Source organism: Eulemur rufifrons, chromosome 28, assembly GCF_041146395.1.
Source record: "Eulemur rufifrons isolate Redbay chromosome 28, OSU_ERuf_1, whole genome shotgun sequence".
Classification (NCBI taxonomy): Eukaryota; Metazoa; Chordata; class Mammalia; order Primates; family Lemuridae; genus Eulemur; species Eulemur rufifrons.
The window spans coordinates 5,146,431-5,168,012 of NC_091010.1; the positions used below are offsets into that span (position 1 = coordinate 5,146,431).

The window sequence follows — 21,582 nt, forward strand, 5'->3', positions numbered from 1 at the left end:
ATGAATAAGAGAATATCTTGTTATATTATAGATGTGAAAAACCCTTGACGCGATTGCATGTCACTTATGAAGGTACCATAGAAGGAAATGGCCGAGGCATGCTACAGGTAGGTGAATCTCAGTAGTGTCTGTGTGTTTAGGAGCTTCTCTTGTCAAGCTTCTGGCAGCAAAAGAAATTTGAAAAAACTGTTTATTTGCCTCTTAAACTGATTTAATGCAAAGAAGCATGATAGCAGAATGGAGGAAAACACCAAACAGATTACTTTGACAGCCTTGGTAATGTTATTTGCCAGTGTATGCTCTCTGTTTCTTACATGTGCTTCTTTGAAAACACTTTGACAGAAAATCCCAGAGTCTGGACATCAGTCCTCTTGGTTCAGACATTGATTGTAGGTTGACAGTGGAGGAAGTTCCCAGGGTATGGTCTTGACAAGCTGTCACCAGGCAGTTTTGTTCTTTTTCTTTAAAGACACTTGCTGTGCCCCAAATGATGATCAGCTTGAGATGTTTTTCTGCCACCTACAGCCTTATTTAGGTCTAGGAGGCAGACATCTAAAACTGATTGATTAGAAAGACCTCTCTCCCATATGTAACAATTTTAGGCACGTGAGCTAGCTGTGATTGCCAGTGTCCTTTTCCCTGTTAAAGAGTAGATAATTCTGTCCATCCCCCAATCCTCATTACTGCCCTTACTTCTAAAAAGTATTTTTGGAGAAAGGGGTCAACAAAACACCCCATGTATTTAGCTTGAAAATGTAGTAACACCTAACCTAATCTTTTGATTTATAGTAGTTTTTTAAAATTCACTAATCAAGGACAAAATGTTAGTGTTTTGTGTTCTTTATCCCATTTATAGGAGCATTGTAAACTTAGTTTTCTTTGACGGAAGCTTGTACACCATCTCACTTATACTAATAGCTGATTTTTCTTCTTAGCTCCTTCTTTGATGCTTATATTGGGTCAGAAGCTAAAGAAAGCAGTTGCTTGAAAATGGACTGATTTCTTTGAATAATTTAATGTGTATTATAAAATGACTAGACTGAGTGTGGCTACTTATTTTGTGTTGCAAATGATGACCGATGAAACTGAAATTGTTTTTAGAATGGTGTTTTTATTTGAAAATATTTGTAATTAAAATCTTGAAAGGGGCAAACCATGTTTAGCTTTAAGTCACTTTCTCCCAGTGGTTATTTGAGTGTATAAACAAAAAATACTTAGAATAACTGAATTAATATTTGTACTTAGCTTTGGCAAAAAACAAAGTAAAACATACTTTAATTTGATTTAATCATATACTTCTATTTTAAAATATAATTTTAAAATATACTTAAATATTGTTTCAAACAACTATTATTTTTTTCCCCACATTCTTTTCTTGATGAAGTTCTTTCCTACATTAAAGACTTGGACAAACTGAGGGATTCTTAATACACATAAACTAAACAAAGCTACTGCTAGTTAGCACCACAGGAATGCTGACCTTTATTACAATACAATTCAATAAGGAATTTTTTAACAACAGTCAAGGTTGGGATTCTCCCCCACTTGCCTTGAATATATTATAGATGAAATGTGAGACCTCGGTAGATTAAAAGCATACCATAGTGGCTTCTAACACTATTAATTGTTCTCCATACTCATGCCAGGTCTCCCCAGGAGATCAACGAATATTGTATTGCAATACAAAAAGCTCCTTGTGTAGAATATAAATTACATTATGCGGAATGGCAACAACAACAAACCCTCTCTAAGGAATGTTATCATTTCTCTCTTTCCATCAAGTTATAATTCAGAAGCTGAGTAATCTGAATAAGTAACTTTAAAGTAAAGAGACTTGGAAAATGACTGGCTAAAAATAAAGAAGCACTTACTGCTTGTTTTCTCGTACTGGAAAAAAAACAGGTTTCTCACCTGTTATAGAGAGCCTCTTATTAAGAACTTTCTTAAGTAGTGGAAACTTTGGTTTTCTAAAAGACCTCTGTTTTTAAAGACTTACTTAGTTTAGTATATTTATTTCTGCGCATACCTTTCAAGTAATAAACGTTGGAATTTTGTTCTAAGAGTGAACAATAGCATGTACATTGAATGTATTCCATGATCATTACATAAGTTGGATAGAGCTTATCCTTTTATTTTAGTTATGTACCTTATTCCAGTAAAAATTAAGTTAGGCCGATCTCAAACCTTGTCTGTTTCTCATTTGTATTCACAATGCCATTATCCTAACAGGCACTCAGCCAATCTCTCAGTTCTCAAGTGCAGGGTATTTTATTTCTTTGCTGAGTCTCCTCTCTTTCCTTTACTTTAACCCTGCCCTATTTGAAGCCCTAGTAGTGCTTGTCTAAACTATTCAATAGTCACCTAACCAACCTCTTTGCTTTTAATTTTACACTTTTCCAGTTTTTTCTTTAAACTCTAGCCTGAATTATCTTCCTAAAACACAGATTCAGTTGTTAACTTGAGTCTTTCCCAGAACCTTCAGAAGTAAATAAAAATTCTCTAGAGCTCAGACCACCTCATCACCGTATACGTACTCTATGTTGCAGGTAGGCATGAGCAATCTGTTTACCATTCCCCTCATGCAGCAATTTACTTTTGATTTTTTCCCTATGTCCTTGTGTAGCTATTCCCTCAGCCTGCATGCCAGCTAAGTCTGGATTGAATGCCATGTCCTCTTGTAAAGCTCCCCTACCTCCTCCGATGTTCCAGTTTTAGTTAATTGTATTGTTTGGGAAATATCGGGTACATATTTATAGGTTCTTTAATAATCAACTTATCATTCTGCTTATGTGCCTGCCTCCCATCTTGATTGCAAATGCTGTGAGGCCAGGAACCACACACGTCTTATTCATCTTTGTATCCATGATTCCCAGCACAGTATTTGTTGAATAAATATTTGTTGATTTGAACAGTTCAAGCCATGAATCCCCTTTGCCCAAAGACCTCATATGTAGTAGGTAACTAATTCTAATCAACAGCCTAGTTTCACCGAAATTAGTTTTCTATATAAGCTAAAGAGTCAATCTGTGTTTTTAGCATTGATTTTAGTACTCCAGAATACAAACCCAAATATATGATTCTCTGTGGTAACTCATTTCAAGAACTTGTCAGTAGTATATTTCTGCATTTTCTGGTAGTTCTTCTATGATGAAAGAAGACTACTTTGCCTTCTACTAAGTTCTGTCTTTTCATATACTTTTACATATCAAAAGATTGATATTCTATTTCACTATTTTGTAAAATGGGCTTCATATTATCATTTAATATCAGTTGCTTTAGAGAACATGAACAAGCTTTAAGAAATCTTATATTTTACAATAGTTTGAAAGCGTATAACCCTCTCTTACAGTACTTAGTAAATTCTGTTTTACTTATGTGTATGACTGCGTATGTACACAGGTTTTGTGGGGCTGTGTGTGTAATCCAACTCCCCAGACAGAATAAGGTAAAGATGGACATCATTTCTTACATACTGCCCTATAGGGCCTGGCATAGTGTTGGACAGATTGTAGTGCTTAGTGAGGTTAAGACAAAGTGAAATAATGCTGGCAGGTTGGGTTTGCCTTCTCTTGAGGAGTATGTAACTCCTATGTATTAGTAAGAGCTTGGTGATTCCATTAAGTACTCCACATAAAGCGCATATATAGTTTCAAGCAAAGTTGGAAATATTGATTTAGTTGAATTTTTGTCATCATACTGGGTTTTCTTTCTTCCTTCTTTCCTTTACTATATTTTTAAAAAATAGCAATTTTCACACGTGTTTTGGGGTTTGGAGTTGAATTTAGAAAGACAAACATTCCATTCCTTTATTCTTCCAATAAGATTGAAAAAGGTTACCCCCAAACAGTCAATTACTATTAATATACCTTTGAGTATGTATTCTATTGTCATTCTTCCATTATATTTTGAAAATGATTTGTTTCAATTAAAAATAGATAATTTTTTAAAGTTATTTGTTCTTTAGGGCAAGTGTTTGATAGCCATATTATATAAGAAAGGTATGATATATTAAAGTCATATGAAATACATAAAGGGAATTTAAGTAGTGACTGTGGGGAATTGACCTTGAAACCTTCCCTTGATTTGTGGCCCTTGGAGTACAAATAAGGTTTATAAACAAGAATCCATACTATTTTGCCTAAGAGCTTCATTTTCTAGGTTCCTTCTACAGTTTTGGGATCCAAAGAAATATGCGGAGATGTTAACTGCAATGAGATGAAAGAATACAAGCAACTGTTATCTGTCCTTCTTGGGACGGTTGCTAATTTTGGGATTGATTTTCATGGCAGAGGAAAAGAAGATTGGAGTTTAGAGACTGTTTGCTTCTTTATCGTATATGTAGGTATTTTAGACCGTTATTTAACATGTCACATTTTCCCAAATAGGTGGATTTTGCAAATCGCTTCGTTGGCGGTGGTGTAACCAGTGCAGGACTTGTGCAAGAAGAAATCCGCTTTTTAATCAATCCGGAGTTGATTGTTTCACGACTCTTCACTGAGGTGCTGGATCACAATGAATGTCTTATTATCACAGGTTAGTTTTGGGAAGTCTGGATAACAGGATAGTTTTCCCCCCATCTATGAATGTCTGTCATGAAGACTAGAGACCACCTAGGTATAACTTTTCTCTTCTGCTGGCATTAGTCCCAATATATATATATATTTTTTGAAACAGTCTCGCTCTGTTGCCCAGGCTAGAGTGCCGAGGGGTCAGCCTAGCTCACAGCAACCTTAAACTCCTGGGCTCAAGTGATCCTTGTGCCTCAGCCTCCTGAGGAGCTGGGACTACAGGCACATACCACCATGCCCAGCTAATTTTTTCTATTTTTAGTAGAGATGGGGTCTCACTCTTGCTCAGACTGTTATCGAACTCCTGATCTCAAGCTATCCCGCCTCGGCCTCCCAGAGGTGCTAGGATTATAGACATGAGCCACGTCGCCCGGCCTAGTCCCAATATTTTTATTCATTAATTTATACTTGCCTTTTGAAATTGTTACAGTCTCATTTTCCTAATCTTGAGTAAAACATTTTATCCCTACCTTTTCTTTCTTGGCATCTTTATCTGAGGAACAGAGGTAAAAACTATTCAGTTATCCTCCAGTTTGAAATTGTACGATAAAATACAATGCTATGAAAAAGAACATAGTGATAGACCTTTGAGTATGTATTCTATTGTCATTCTTCCATTATATATTGAAAATGATTTGTTTCAATTAAAAATAGATAATTTTTTAAAGTTATTTGTTACACGTCAGTATGGAGACAGTATATAAATATAAAAAGCAGATTTACAGCAGTTAGAGAGAGCCAATACAGTAGTGAGCTTTACAGGAGAAAAATCAGTAATTTTATGTTCACCCTAATTTCTAATCTTAAAGGGAAAAGTGTTATTATCTTAATGCTTCTCCTGGATTTCTTTAAGTTAATATGGGAAGGGGGGAAATTTAGTCAAATTTATACTGTAGGTCTGATATAGAGATTTAAAAAAATTTTTTATGTAAGTTTCTTCAGACTGTCATACTATTTTCTTGTGAATGAGATATAAAAAATTAATGATTGCCTCATAGCTCTTAAAAGACCCTTAATAAGCCACCATATATAAGTCGAGCCTTTTATTCAAATACCTAAAAGAACATTCCTACCTAAAAGCCATAATGCACCATCAATTGCTGGTGGTTTTTTTTTCCCCTGCAAAACTGGAATTCTTATTTCATCTTGGAATCTATTGCTGCTTTGAGATGGGTGTAGGAGAATTTGGTTATTGTTATTCCCAAAGATCACAGTAGGAGAAAAACCATCCCCTATGAGTTGTATCAAATGTGTACTCAACTGAATTACCTCCAAAGAGGTATCTGAAAAAACTGACTCCAAGATCTATCTAATCTTGAAGCCGCATTCTTTGCCTCCAATACATTTGTAGGCAACCTTCAGGAGAGTATCTTGTTCCTTAAGTTTTGCTTTAAAGATTCTCTCTTTTGTCTTTGTCTTTCAGCAGTTTGATTATAATGTCTCTAGAAGCGAATCTCTTTCAGTTTATCCTACTTGGAGTTCATTGAACTTGAGTATTTAGATTAATGGTTGGCATCAAATTTGGTAAATTTTTTACCATTATTTCTTCAAATATTTTTTATGCCCCTTTCTCTCTTTTTCTGGGACTCCCAAATTATGTATATTTTGATGTATTTGATGTTGTTCTCTGAATCTCTGTTTTTCTTCATTCTTTATTCTTTCTGTTCTTCAGACTGGATAATCTCAATTAACCTATCTTCAAGTTCATTGATTATTTATTTCTTCTACCTGCTCTAATCTGCTTTGAATTCCTCTAATGAATTTTTTATTTTAGTTTTGTACTTTTCAATTCCAAAATTTCTATTTGTTGCTTTTTTATAATTTCTGTCTCTTTCTTAATGGTCTCTATTTGAGAAGTATCATTCTCATATTTTCCTTTAGTTCTTTAGACATAGTTTTCTGTAGTTCTTTGAACATATTTAAAATAGCTGATGTAAAGTCTTTGTCTAACAAGTCCAATGTCTGGGCTCCTCAGGGGCAGTTACTATTGGCTCCTTTTTTGGCTGGGCATAGGTCATACTTTTTCAGTTTTTCTCTGTCTCATAATTTTTTGTTAAAAACTGGACATTTTAAATACTATAATGTGGTTACCCTAGAAATCAGATTTTCCGTTTTCATCAGAGCTCATTGTTGTTGCTGTTTCTTATTTAATGACTTTTCTAAACTAGTTTTGTAAAGTCAATGTTCTTTCTCATGTGTGGCTGGTGAAGTTTCTGCTCAGTTAGGTTAGTGGTCTGCTAATGTTTGAAGAGATTTCCTTTAATGCCTTGAACTAAGTCTCTCAGTCTTTGCTGAAGGGCTCTATATGCATGTTGGGGCTCACCTTCAACACACTACCAGGCACTTGATGACTCGGCCTTAGCCTTCACTTCCTGCTTACACAGAGCCTCAAGGTCAGACAAAGGGGAGAGCTGAGGGCCTTCTCAGATTTGTCCCGCTCATTTGCATAGCTGTGGGCATGCATGTGGTCTTCTAGATTCCTAAGAATATATTAGAACTTTTCAAACCCGTTTATGTACATCTCATTCCTTAGCTTTTCCTTTGAAGTTTTTTGATTAGCCTATTGTTTGCCCCAGCTGTTAGCCACCACTTCAGGCAGCCTCAGTTTTAAATAATTTCCTGTAATTGTTTTCATCAAACACTCGTGGATTAGTCTTTTCAGATTGGGCAGGCTCCAAGTCCAGTAAAGTAAAGACAGCCTTCTGAGTGAGGTTTTCCTGGGGACTACCAGACAGGTCAAATATTGACAGTTCTCTAAGGGGCTTTGAAAGAGCTTCAACCTGCTTCTGCCTTTCTGGTGGCTGCCAGGCTGCTGATTTTCACCGTGATCATGGAAGACTGGTTTTTAAGGTTACGGTGGAACTTGGGAGACTGGGATGGGAATAGGGTAAATGAAAATAGCACAAAGTTTTTTGGTTTTTACAAAGATTCAGCCGGTTTTCCTTGAATAAATACTGCCTGGATTGCTGCAAGCCTTTGGTTAGTTTCCATAATTGATTCTTACTGTGATTCTCACATTGTTCTCACAGCTTTTATGGAAAAGAGAATTTTTAGTGGTTTTACTCCACCATTTTTGCCGATGTCTCCTTATCTTTTAAGCACCCATTGGTAAAGGGGCTTTCAATGAGTTATTCCGTATCATTTAGACATCCTATATTAATTCTTATCCCTGTGATTCTGCTGTTTTGATAAGGCAAAAGAAAAACTAAAAATTGTTAATTGTCTGAGTTTATGTAAGAAATTAAGATTGGAACCTCAGCAAATGATTTTTTTCTTAGATACAGCCTCAGTCAGCTATTCGAAGTGACTGAGTATTTCACCCAGAATTCTGAGATTATGATCCAAATTATACTAAAATGGAAAGATAAACCTCTTTAGTTCTCAAAATTTCGTCAATTCACATATTGGTCATCAATCTGCGTTTGTTGGTTAGCATATATAGCTGCAGTCACCAGCCCCTGGGCTGTGAACTGGTACTGATGTGGTACCAGCTGGTGGCCTGTCAGGAAGAGGCCTGCACAGCAGGAGGTGAGTGGAGGGTGAGCAAGCAAAGCTTTATCTGTATTTACGGCTGCTCCCCATTGCTCGCTTCACCGAATAAGCTCCGCCTCCTGTCAGATCAGTGGCGGTGGCACTAGATTCTCATAGAAGTGTGAACCCTGCTGTACACTGCATATGCGAGGGATCTAGGTTGTGTGCTCCTTATGTGGATCTAATGCCTGATGATCTGAGGTGGAGCTGAGGCAGTGATGCTAGAGCTTGGGCAGTGGTTGCAAATACAGATTATCATTAGCAGAGAGGTCTGACTGCACAATAAATGTAATGCGCTTGGATCATCCCAAAACCATCTCACCCATCCCTCGTCTGCACAATAATTGTCTTCCATGAAAGCAGTTCCCTGTGCCAAAAGGTTGGGGACTGCTGATGTATAGGAAGGATGCAGGTGGTGGAGGGTGAGAGTGCAAGGAATTATAGAACAAAAAATTAAAATAACCTGGCATAAATCTATTGTTAGGCAACTAAATGCTTTGAATATTGATCTCCTACTGTATTTGGGAGCTCTGAAGGTTTTGAATGTGACTGTCCCCATCATTTGGGTATATTGAATAATACTTTAAAAGATGTTTAATATTTAGCAGTTATGCTAGATTTGAACTGAAGACTCATAACAAAATATCCCATCAATTTTTAAGATGAATATACATCCTTGGAATAAAAAACTTGGCAAAATACTGGCATTAAAACTTAAAGATAATTTATTTCATTTGCTTCATTTCTCTTGAAAGTAGTAAGTACCTTGTCATCTGTCATTAATGTTGCTGTAAATAAAGGATGTCATTTCCCTTGGGAATAAAGTAGGAATGTTAAAAGGAAAACATTAGGACATTTTCTTTTTTAAAGATAGTGTGTTCCCGATCTAAAAAAGGATTACTCTGGAGTTACATCAGTTCTGTAGCTTACCTGCAGCCATTGTAAAATGAATGGAAAATTGCAGATCCCTGACTCACTTTTAGATCTATAATTACCTCAGGCTAAGGACATTTGGGGTGACTTTTAACTCAGCATTTTTTCTCACATCCACTTAACTTTATTACAGTGCCTCCTAATTAATATCTGTGATGTGCTGTTCCCTTAATGGAAATGGCCATTTCATCATCTATTTGATGTCTGGATTTCTGCCATCTCCTTTCTTAGGAGACTCTTAGCCATACACTGCAATCTATCTGCCTGATCAATTCCATTCCTTCAATGATGCACCCAGGCTCGGTAAGCTAATGGCTGTGACTGTGCTGCCTGAATCTGTAGAAGAGTTTGAGAAATTGGAAATAAATTAAATTTATCATCATCGTGGAACATCTGGTTGGTATCAGACTTTTAAATGAATATGAAACAGGTCATGCAAACAGGCAAATACTTTTATCCAGGCAATGTTATCCCTCTATTTACAGTGATCCTTCCTGAGGCAGCCATGAGTTAAAACCTTTCAGTAAGTATGAATAGAGGAAAAGAATTAAAACTCCGATCTTCGTTTCTTTTTTCCCCTTCTTTTTTTTTTTTTTTTGAGACAGAGTCTCACTCTGTTGCCTGGGCTAGAGTGAGTGCCGTGGCGTCAGCCTAGCTCACAGCAACCTCAAACTCCTGGGCTCAAGTGATCCTCCTGTCTCAGCCTCCCGAGTAGCTGGGACTACAGGCATGCACCACCATGCCCGGCTAATTTTTTCTATATATATATTTTAGCTGTCCATATAATTTCTTTTATATTTTTAGTAGAGATGGGGTCTCGCTCTTGCTCAGGCTGGTCTCGAACTCCTGAGCTCAAACGATCCGCCCACCTCGGCCTCCCAGAGTGCTAGAATTACAGGCGTGAGCCACCGCGCCCGGCCTCTTTTTTCCCTTCTTTCATTTGTTCCTCTACGATTTCAGTCCCCAACCCCCTGGCCACAGACTGGTGTCTGTGGTCTATTAGGGACCGGGCCACAGAGCTCTGCAGCCACGCCACTGCTGGCATCACCATCTGAGCTCTGCGCCCCCACCCACCTGTGGAAAAATTGTCTTCCGTGAAACCAGTCACTGGTGCCAAAAAGGTTGAGGACTGCTGCTCTGCAACATCCAGCAAAAATAACTTCAATACCAAAGGGAGTTAAGTGGCTGGGGAGGGCGAGGGAGGGGGCAGTGGGTGGGTGTTGTTTTGTTGTTTCTGTTTGGTGACCACATAAAGCAGATGCCTAGACATGGAGCACAGTATTAGTATATTTAACATAAAACCTGCCCTCTAGTGAATCAGATCATCCCAGACATTACAAGTCCTTACATCTTTTCTGAGTATCAGCAGAGCTGATATTAATAGAAATGACTATAAGTAGACAACATTGCTTATAGTACTGGGGTCAACTTACAGAGTTACGATGCCAGAGGTGCTTTTCACTACAAAAACAGCCCAGTTGCTAAATGACACCAGCTTACTAGGAAAGATCCAAATTCAGTTGGAATTTTCCTAAAATGTTTGGAAATCAAACATTTTCTTGTTTGTGCTTATCTTTTCTAAATTTGTATTAATCATGAGAATTAAAAGCAAGAGTGTTCTAACTACTGCATAATCAGCACTGTATGACTGATGTTAGATGGCTTTCATATAAACCTCTTTCCAAGGGTCCCTTGGTAAGTAGAAATTTTTTAATCTCCAAATAGTTTTTCCAGTGTTCATTACAAACTTTCATTCCTAGTAAGAGTAACTAAGAATGTTTCTTACTCTACTACATCTAAAAACTCATAAAGTTGTCATGAACTCTTGATAAGATTTTAATGAGTTCCTTCTAGTTTTTTCCTTAAGTAAAGGTCTATCTTTGACCAGGAAGTCTTATAGACCATCCCTAGAGAGAGCTATCACAAAGGTCAGTCTTATATCACTATTTACCTTTGCATTTTCATCAGAGTTGATTGATAAATTTCTGTTTTAAATAAGTTAAAGCTATTCACTTTTCAAAGGAGACAATGGCATAATTTTAAAAAGTGTCTATTAGAAAATCCAGGATTTAATTTGTTTAGGACAAAAGCATTTGTATTTGCATTGTTGATTTCCCATACCTGAACGAACTAAATCTACCCTTAGTCATCTCAAGAAAGAAGATGGAAACGATCCTAACTTGAAATAAAAAATATGACATTTTATATTTTCAGCCACTTTCTTTGCAAAAGACAGAACAGGTGTTTGTTTTTTTAGTTAAGAGATTAGAGTAGGCAGTTTGTTTGTCTCTCGTGAACAGGAAAAACAAGGCTTTCTACTGTTAGGCCAGAAACAGAAAACAAGAATGTTCTGGGCTGTCTTGGTTCCAATCAGGCTAGTAGACCAGGTCACTTTTAACCCTCGTATAAGTAGTCGTATCTTTGGTTTCTGTACCCCCTTACTAAGTTAAGCACCAATACTGACTGCTTCATGGTTTTGAAATTTTTTTTTATTTGTCTTACTTAGTTTTCCAAGAAATTCTGTGAGGTAAACAAGATAAGAGTTATTAACAACCCTGAATTTGTTAATGATGAAATGAAGTGTAGTAAGGTTTGGTTATCTAAGGTCACCTGGCTGGTAAAGATTCATTTTGGGTTGCTCATGTCTCCTGATCGCAATGTGATGCTCTTTTTACCATGCCATGTTGTCTCTATAGGTGTGAATTTTTTGCATGTGTCCATTATGTAGTGCCTTCAGATTATTTCTGGACTCATTATTGTAATCTCAATTAAATGTGTTTTGCTCATTATTATGTTTATTCAGCAAGTGCTTACTCAGCTTATATTGTTGCATTACAAGATGCTAATGGAGAAATAAATATTAATAATTTATAGTCCTGCCCTTGAGGAGCTGACAATCTAGTAAGGGAGTTAGATTACATTTTTAAAAATAGCTTTATTGAGGTACAATTAATATATGTTAAACTGTTTATATAAAGTATACAGTTAGGTTAAGTTCTAACATATGGCCATACCCATGAACCCATATTTTGTCCATGTTTTAATTTGGTTTGGTTTTCTTATTATTGAGTTTTAAAAGTGCTTTATATATTTTGGATATAATAAGTCCTTTATCAGACATTTTACCATATATTTTCATTCTTTTACAGCGACTTTTGAAGAACAGAAGTTTTAAACTTTTAAAGTCTATTTTGTTTTTATTCTTTCTGTTTTGATTACTGTAGTCTTTTAATACTCCTTAATATCAGGTAGTGTGAGTGCTCTAACTTTGTTTTTCAGAATTGTTTTGGTGAATTTTAGAATTAGTGTTTCAATATTTATACAAAAGCTTTCTGGAATTTTAATATAGACTGTTGTGAATTTATACATCTATTGGGGTGAATTAACATCTTAATATTTAGTCTTTGACACATAAGTAAGATGTATCTCTCTGTTTATTTAGGTCTTTAATTTTTTTGGTAATATTTTATAGTTTTCACTGTATGCCTCTTCCACATTTTTGTCAGATTTATGTCTAAGTATTTCATAATTTTTGTTGCTATTGTAAATGGTTTCTTTAAAAAATTTCAGTTTCTGATCATTCCTTGCTACTGTGTAGAAATTCAATTGATTTTCCTGATTTGTAACCAGAGATCTTGCCCAAAGTTCTAGATAAATTTATAGGAATTGAAGTATAAATTTAAATTATTTTAAGTACCCTATAAAGATATATAACTATTATGTACCCATAATAATTAAAAATTAAATTAAAAAGAAAAGAAAAAAGAATAGGACAATCTCTTATAAAACCATAAAACAATTATCTACCTAGGAAAATTAATAATTCAATAATGTCATCTACTGGAGGATGGACACACTTGAAGCTCTGATTTGGGTAGGGCAAGGCAATATATGTAACCTAAACATTTGTACCACCGTTATATGCTGAAGTAAAAAAAAAAAAAAAAATTTAAAAAAATTAAAAAATTAAAAATAATATCTCATATACAGTTAGTATTCAAATTTTTTAAAAAGTTATTTTTAAGAAGCAGTGTGCTGAAGAATAGACTGTAAACTCTAGTATTGAGTTTAAATCTTTTAACTTTTTATTATGGAAATTTTTAACATGTAAAAATAGGGTATAGCATAGCTTTATATTTATGTATGTTTTTATATGTAATGTGTGTGTGTATATATGCAATTTTAGACTTACAGAAAAAGTGACCAGAATAATAACTAAAATTTCCATATACTCTTTACCCAGATTCACCTGTTTACATTTTTGTCCCATTTGCTTCATCACTCTTTCTCAATTTTATTTTTCTGAACTGTGTGAGTGTGTTAGAGACATTGTGCCCTCATACCCCTAAATATTTCAATGTATATTTCCTAAGAATTAGGATATTCTCTTACATGAGCACAGCACAGTTATCAAAATCAGGAAATTTAACATTGATACAGTATTGTTAGCTAAGCCCTAGTCTATATTCTAATTTTGTCAATTATCTCAATTATGTCCTTTGTAGCTGTTTTTTTCCCCAGTCTTCAACCAATCTAGGTTCATACCTTGCATTTAGTTGTCATGTGTTTTTTAAATTGGAACACTTTTTCAGTCTTTCCTTGTATTTTTTCACCTTGATATTTCTAAAGTATATAAGCCACTTATTTTGTATTAATAGAATCTCCCTCATTTTGGGTTTGCCTAATGTTTCTCCCTAATTAGATTCAGTTTATTCATTTTGGTAGGAAGTCCACTGAAGTGATACTGTGTTTTTCTTTTCTTTTTTTTTTCTTGAGACAGTCTTGCTCTGTTGCCCGGGCTACAGTGAGTGTTGTGGCATCAGCCTAGCTTATAGCAATCTCAAACTCCTGGGCTCAAGCAATCCTCCTGCCTCACCCTCCTGAGCAGCTGGGACTACAGGCATGCGCCACCATGCCTGGCTGATTTTTTTCTATGTATTTTTAGTTGTCCAGCTAATTTATTTATTTATTTATTTATTTATTTATTTTTAGTAGAGATGGGGTCTCGTTCTTGCTGAGGCTGGTCTCGAACTCCTGACCTCGAGCGATCCTCCTGCCTCAGCCTCCCAGAGTGCTAGGATATTGTGTTTTTCTTAGAACATCTTTTGAGGAGACAAGTGATAATGATTTCTCCCAATATTTATGATATAGGTGTAATGACTTGGTTAAGGTGGCATCCACCAGGTCTCCCCACTGTCAGGTTATTCTTTTTTCACTTTGTAATTAGCCTATAGTTATGTGTTTTATATACTTTGAAACTGTGAATATCCTGTCCTCATCAAACTTTCACTTACTAATTTTAGCAGCTATTGATAATTTTTTTTTAACTCCCATCATACCTTCTACATTTAGTAGTTGACATTCTACTGTAAGGAAAGATTTTCCCTTTTTCCTCATTTGTGTGTACTTATTTATAAATATTTGTATAGATACATGGATTCTTATTTTATTCAATGGGTTATAATCCATTACTGTCATCTGTTGGATGCTAAATTGTCCCAGATTTGATTAGTGGGGCTCCTTCAAGTTAGCTATTGTGTGCCTTTGACATGTGCCCATCATTCTTTAATGCACTTCCTTCTTTGAGCGTTTCCTTCTTTTGTAGCACAGAAAGATGTTCTAGGCTCATCTTGTATATTCCCTGCCCCAGCTCTGAAATCAACCATTTGTCCAAGGCGTCCTGGATTTTAGTTAGAGTAGTTTTTAGAAACCAAGATTTGAACTAGGACGTGTATATATATATATATATATATTTCACACACACAGTTATGACTTCGTACTGATACTTCCCATTCTCATCCAATATCACAGTGTATATTGCAGTCTTCCCGCTTTCTGTATTTGGAAATCTCTTTCCCAACAGTGAAAAATGGGGCTCCCGATATCTTCTTAATTTATTTTCTCATTTGCTTAAGCCTAGAACATACAAAAGGTGGTTTCAGAACTGCTAAACCATGTCATTGCAAAAAGCAAACCTGTTAAGTGGGGTTCACTGTTTGTTTACAGCTGTTTTCTTTTTCTGAAATAAAATTTGTACATGTTGACGTATACAATATTGAGTGTATAATGTGGTCAGTTCTGGCAAATAGATACGCTTTTGTATCCTACACCTCTATCAAATCATAAAATAACGTGTCCATACCTCAGAACATTTCCTTGAGCCCTTTTTTGGTCACTCTCCACCCCAGCCCCAGAAACAACCATAATTTTTATTTTTTTATAAATTGGTTTTGTCTTTTCTTAGAATTTCATGTGAATATATATGATATGTAGTCTTCTGTATCTTGCTTCTTGTGCTCAGCATAATAGGAGGTTCATCTATGTTTTTAAGCATATCAGTGGTTCTGTCCTTTTTATTACTAAGTAGTATTCCTTTGTATGATCATGCCACATATTTTGCCAATTTCTTTTTTTTTTTTTTGAGACAGTCTCGCTCTGTCACCTGAGCCAGAGTGCCGTGGCGTCAGCGTAGCTCACAGCAGCCTCAAACTCCTGGATTCAAGAAATTTTCCTGCCTCGGCCTCCCAAGTAGCTGGGACTACAGGCACGCGCCACCACACCCAGCTAATTTTTCTATTTTTAATAGATACAGGGTCTCACTCTTGGTCAGGCTGGCCAATTTCTTATTGAGAGACATTTGGATCATTTCCACTTTTAGGTTTGTGATGGTCTTTTTTATATGTCGGCTTGGCTAGGCTGTGGCCACCAGTTACTCTTCAAGCACTAATCTAGGTGTTGCTGTGAAAGTGTTTTGTAGATATGATCAAGGTCCACAATCAGCTAACTTTAAATAAGGGGGTTAATTTAATCACATTAAGCTATGTTCATTTAATTGCATTAAATAAGCAGTTTTCTGGGTGGGTCTGATTCGGTTGGTTGAAAGGCCTTAAGAGCAGAGCTGAGACATCCCTGCAGAAGAAATTCTGTGGACAGCAGCTTCAGCCAATGCCTGAGAGTTCTAGCCTGCCCTTTGGACCTGCCTAGTCAGTTCCCATTATTGTGTATGCCAGTTCCTTGCCATGAACCTCTTCATATGTATTTCCTACTGGTTCTGTTTCTCTGGTTGAACTCTATTATGGCTATTATGAATAAATCTGCTATGAACATTCTTCTGTACAGTTTTGGTGGGCATTTTCAGTTTCTTTTGGGTAAAGACCTAGGAGTAGAATTTCTAGGTCAAAAGGTGGGATATATGTTTAATTTTATAAGAAATTGCCAAACTCTTTTCAAAAATTTTTGTACCATTTTATGTTCTACCAGCAATATATGAGATTTCTACTTACTCTATATCCTCACGAACATTTAGTGTTGTCAGTCTTTTTGATTTAGCCATTCTTTTGGGTATAGAGTGGTATCTCACTGTTGTTTTCATTGCATGTCTCTAGTGACTAATCAAGTTGAGCAGTAAGTATTTCACATAGTTGTTAGGCAATCATGTATCTTCCCATGTGAAGTTTATGTTCAAATCTTCTCATTTTTCTAAATTGGGTTGTTTTTGTTTTTATTATTGACTTATAGGAGTTCTTCCAAATATTCTGAATACATGTCCTTTGTTAGATACTTGTTCTGCTAATATTTTTCTTCCAGTCGTGTCTAAGCATTTCCCTAAAAGTGTTTTAATGATCAGAAGTATTTGATTTTGATTCATTCTAGTTTTTGTTTTTGTTTTCTAAATTTTATGGTTACTGCTTCTTTATCTCATCTAAGAAATTTTTACCTACCATCAATGTCATAAAACTATTCTATATTTTTTCTAGAAATCTTATAGTTTTAGGTTTATGTCTGTGTTCCTTTCAAAATTATTTTTATTTGTAGTGTGAGGTAGCACTTGAGGTTTATGGTTTTTTTTTCCTATGAATATCTACTTATTCCAGCAATATTTGTTGGAAAGACTATTCTTTCCCTGATGGATTGTAGTAGCACCATTGCTGAAAATCAGTTGACTGTAGAAGTGTGGATTTACTTATGGATTCTAGTTCCATTGAATTCTTGGTTTTTCCTTAGGTTAAGACTAAGTAAGCGTTTAACTTGGGTAGTTGAGTCCTTCAGTTTTCTTCTTTTCTTAGAAATTTTTTGTCTATTCTAGGTTTTTTGCATTTGCATATAAATTTTAAAATCACCTTAATTATTAATTTTAAAAAGTCTGCTGGGGTTATCATTAAAATTGATGTGAATCTGTACTTCAAAAATTAACATTGTGACAATATTGAGTCTTCTATTCCAAGAACGTAGTATCTCTCCATTTATTTAAGTTTTTACTTTTTCTCAGTGATGTCTTCTATGTCTGTTTTTACTCCTAGGTATTTTATATTTTTTGACATTATGGTTAATGGATTTTTTAAAAGTTTTATTTTCCCATTGTTTGCTAATATACTGATATGTCTTTGATCTTCCTAAATTTATGAGCTATTCCTTTTTTTCTTCTCTCTTCCTATCTTTCGTTGATTTGTTAGGATTTGCTATATAAACAATCCTAACATTTGCAAACAGGGACAATTTTACTTATTTTTTTTTTACACTCTGTATACCTTTATTTCTTTTCTTATTGAAGTGGCTGGGGGGACCTTTAGTACAGTGCTGAATAGAAGTGATGAGGGTGGTAATCCTTGCCTTATTGTTGATCTCAGGTGGAATGTTTTTACCATTGAGTATGAAGTTAATAGTAACAGATTATATGTTTCAGGTACTGAACAGTACAGTGAATACACAGGCTACGCTGAGACATATCGCTGGGCCCGGAGCCATGAAGATGGGAGTGAAAGGTGAGTCTTTAAAATCGCATGGCTAAAAGCAAAGGAATGTGAACTTGATCCTAATATACTCTGTATCCCTTCTACTCTTATTTCAGCAATTCAGCTCTCTTTTCAGTTCAGTATTATAGGTTCATTGACAGTTAAAACAGTATTACCATCTCCATATACCAAAAGGAACAGAGAAGATAAAAACCAAAAATCTAAAGCAAAGACAAGAAGGGCAGACTTCTCTGCGGTTCTTTACCTACATAAGCTGCCAGCTTAAAGCAAAGCGGTGGAAGTTAACTTCCAAGTTCTAACTTATTTAGAATAACAGCATTGTGAATGTAGTCAGAGCCACTGAATTGTACATGTAAAAATGGCTTAAAAAATGGCTAATTTTATGTTGTATATTTTTTACCACAACTTAAAATAATTAATAATGTAATATACCTAAACCATTAACCAGTACATTTTAAATGGGGGGGGGGGGAGGGATCTTATTTAGAATAGGTTCTGTTACTAGATGGAGCTTAAAGTGCTGGACCAGCTTATTTAGTTTTCCTTAATTTTTCTATGAAATGAGTTAGATGAGGGAAACCTATGTGGGACAGTAGGCCTAATGTGGCAAACCAGTCAGTGACAGGCCTTGCTGTGAACTTTGCTACTGCTGTCTCCTATTTCTTCTTGAAATTATGTTTTTATACTTTGACATTCTTGCTTCCCCACTAAATTGTGTAGTTCACCAGAGGTAAATTTTTGCAGAAATGGTACCTGAAAGCGTGTGGGGTGTTTTGTTTTGTTCTGTTTTGTTTTGTTTGTGTTTTAACGAGAAAGCCATTGTGGCAAAAAGAATCAGCTTGCCCACATAGCCATATGTGTGCCACAAACTTATTCTTTGTAATGTCTCAAGTCCAGCCTCTGGTTTCTTTCTCCTTATTTTGTTTAAAATATGTGGTTGCGGCCGGGCGCGGTGGCTCACGCCTGTAATCCTAGCACTCTGGGAGGCCGAGGTGGGCGGATCGTTTGAGCTCAGGAGTTCGAGACCAGCCTGAGCAAGAGCGAGACCCCATCTCTACTAAAAATAGAAAGAAATTATATGGACAGCTAAAAATATATATAGAAAAAATGAGCCGGGCATGGTGGTGCATGCCTGTAGTCCCAGCTACTCGGGAGGCTGAGGCAGTAGGATCGCTTGAGCCCAGGAGTTTGAGGTTGCTGTGAGCTAGACTGACGCCACGGCACTCACTCTAGCCTGGGCAATAGAGTGAGACTCTGTCTCAAAAAAAAAATAAATAAATAAATAAATAAATAAAATATGTGGTTGCAACAAACAATTATCTATGTGGATATTATTCCTGATAATTATTTGCAAACTAGCATGAAGGTTTCTATTGTTATTCTGCAGTGCGAAAAGTTGCTTGGCATAGCAACATATGCAAGTTTAGAAAGAGATGAAATATTTGGAATTTTACCCATTTTCAAAATTATCATCCCAACTAGTTCTTCTGTTTCCACAGGCAACACGTTATTGTCTACTTTGCTGTCTTTCTTTTTAAAAATAGTGTCTCATAGACAGTTGAGCATAGGAGGCCAAATGCTATATTGAATTATTTCACATTTTTTGTAACACTTGACTTATTGGGATTATTTCCTAGACAATATATGGTGACGTTACAACCCCAGTGATTTAAAGCAAATCTCTCAAAGCAAAGTAGGAATGAGCTCTTGTCAAGGTACAAATGCCATATCTTTAGTATTAGAGGAAAACAAAGAATTCAATTTCTTTTGTTTGCTTCAATATCCTTTAACCTCTGAGATTCACTGTAAATGATATATCTGCTTAAAATATGTCATCCTGTTCTCTCTTGATAAGTTTTCATTTTACTGTTTAATGCCTGACAGAGCACAATATGTCTGCCTCAGAATCTGAAAATAGAAGAATATTTTCTCTCTTCCTATTTTGCTTAGACCTACAGACACTGTTTTCTTTGTTTTTGATATTTTATCACTGCCAAAGTCTTGGCATCCTGACCCCTGTGAGGGTTTTGAGTGACTTTACCTGTTCCTCATCATTCTCCCCTTTCGATCCTGTCTCAGGGACGACTGGCAGCGGCGCTGCACTGAAATTGTTGCCATTGATGCACTTCACTTCAGACGCCACCTTGATCAGTTTGTGCCTGAGAAAATGAGACGGGAGCTTAACAAGGCCAGTAACCTTATTTCCTAGTTCATCTGGCAGCTGTCATCTATTTACTGCCATTTTATTAATGCTGAAATTAATGCTTTCTGGTAATTCTTGCAGTGTCAGTATGTCTGCCCACAGCTGTCCTGATTTAATGGCTCTGTCAGCTTGTACAAGATGTACTTTCCATTTCGTAATTGTTTGATTAGCAGCCGAGGTTGCCAAATAGACTGTTGCTTGATATTAAACCCCACACATGCATTTATCTCATCAAGTACTTTTAGCTGCTTTGGAACATTATCATTATAAAACCATATAGAAATGAATGAGCCCGGAAAATTTTTTTTCAGACCTGCCCAGTGACATTTTCTCTACAAGGTATGCTGTCAAGATTTAAACAGATAAACCAAAAAAGTCAAGCTAATTATTGTCCTATTTTAGGTAAGATTCATGTTAATTGTTTACTGATTTGATGTAATTTAACACATTTATGATGAAATCTGTGCTTTTCTGTGATACCTAGTGCTGTCTACTATTATCTTTTTTTATTGTAGTACAGAAATACAAAAACGAACCATACTTATTCAAATTTTCACTACTGATAATCACAATAAATAAACTCTATTGTACAATAGAGTACTGATTTTGTTTTCTAGATTTTGTGCCTTACCAAAATGGCTGAGATTTTCTTTAGTTCCTCAAATTATTCTCACAAGAAGACTGACCCAATTCTGGAAACCATTGTTTGACTCCCGTGAGTAGGGTTTGGTTTTTTAAAAATAGTACAGAGGTCTTTTTTTTTTTTTCCACACCTATTATGCCATGAATTTGTAGGGAATAGGTTCCAGCAGCCCAGGCTCCTTTCCACTGGTTCTCAGTGTGCTTCTCTGGGTGGAGCAGGCTGACACTTCAGTTAAATCCAGGTACCTTTCTCTTTGGCTTCCTTCTTTTTCTAATCATTTTTCTTCACGAATTTCAGGAGGCTATCTCGATTCTTACAGTGTATAATATGCTCAATGTGCACATTAATTTTCTTGGCAAGAATCTTGCCCTTGTTTTATCACAATACCAACAGCATGCTGGATAACACTGTAGACTCTTCCAGTTTTGCCATGGTGACATCTGTGGGGCATGCCTTTTTGAACAGCACCCATTCCTTTGATGTCTGCAGTATCATCTTTCTTGGAGATTTGAATGTATGTGGCCAAAGGAACAATGCCATATTCTCTAAAAGGCCTAGAGGACACTTGTCAGGTGCCTCTCCTCTTTCCCTTTGTGTTTTCATTTTGACAAATTACTAGAAGATGGCACTTCCAGCTGGAAGGCCCACAAGTGGAATTTGGTTGTGAGATTATTTATTAAGACAACAAGTTTATGGTTTTGCATGGCTATACATGTTCCAATTCCTATACAAAGATGTCTAATAACAGCAGACTGGGTGTAACCAACCAAATAATCCAGACAGGCTTTTACTATACTTACACATAATGGAATAGATATTTTGAATAAAATTAGATATATTATTTTATACCCTGATCCATTTGAGTGAGAATCTAATTTTTTTTTCCAGAATATTACGGGGGTACAAATGTTTTGGTTACATGGATTGCTTTTGTAATGCTTGAGTCAGGGC

The 21,582-nt window shown here is 35.9% G+C and overlaps 1 protein-coding gene across 1 annotated transcript in view; it reads left to right on the top strand.

Moving 5' to 3' along the window:
- The window catches only part of PARG (poly(ADP-ribose) glycohydrolase), a 124,257-nt gene that overhangs the window by 78,307 nt on the left and 24,368 nt on the right, over positions 1-21,582 (top strand). The window contains exons 12-15 of the mRNA XM_069461174.1: positions 32-107; positions 4,386-4,533; positions 17,716-17,794; positions 19,865-19,973. Of these exons, the coding sequence (XP_069317275.1) occupies positions 32-107; positions 4,386-4,533; positions 17,716-17,794; positions 19,865-19,973 (412 nt within the window). The remainder of the gene's footprint in view (positions 1-31; positions 108-4,385; positions 4,534-17,715; positions 17,795-19,864; positions 19,974-21,582) is intronic.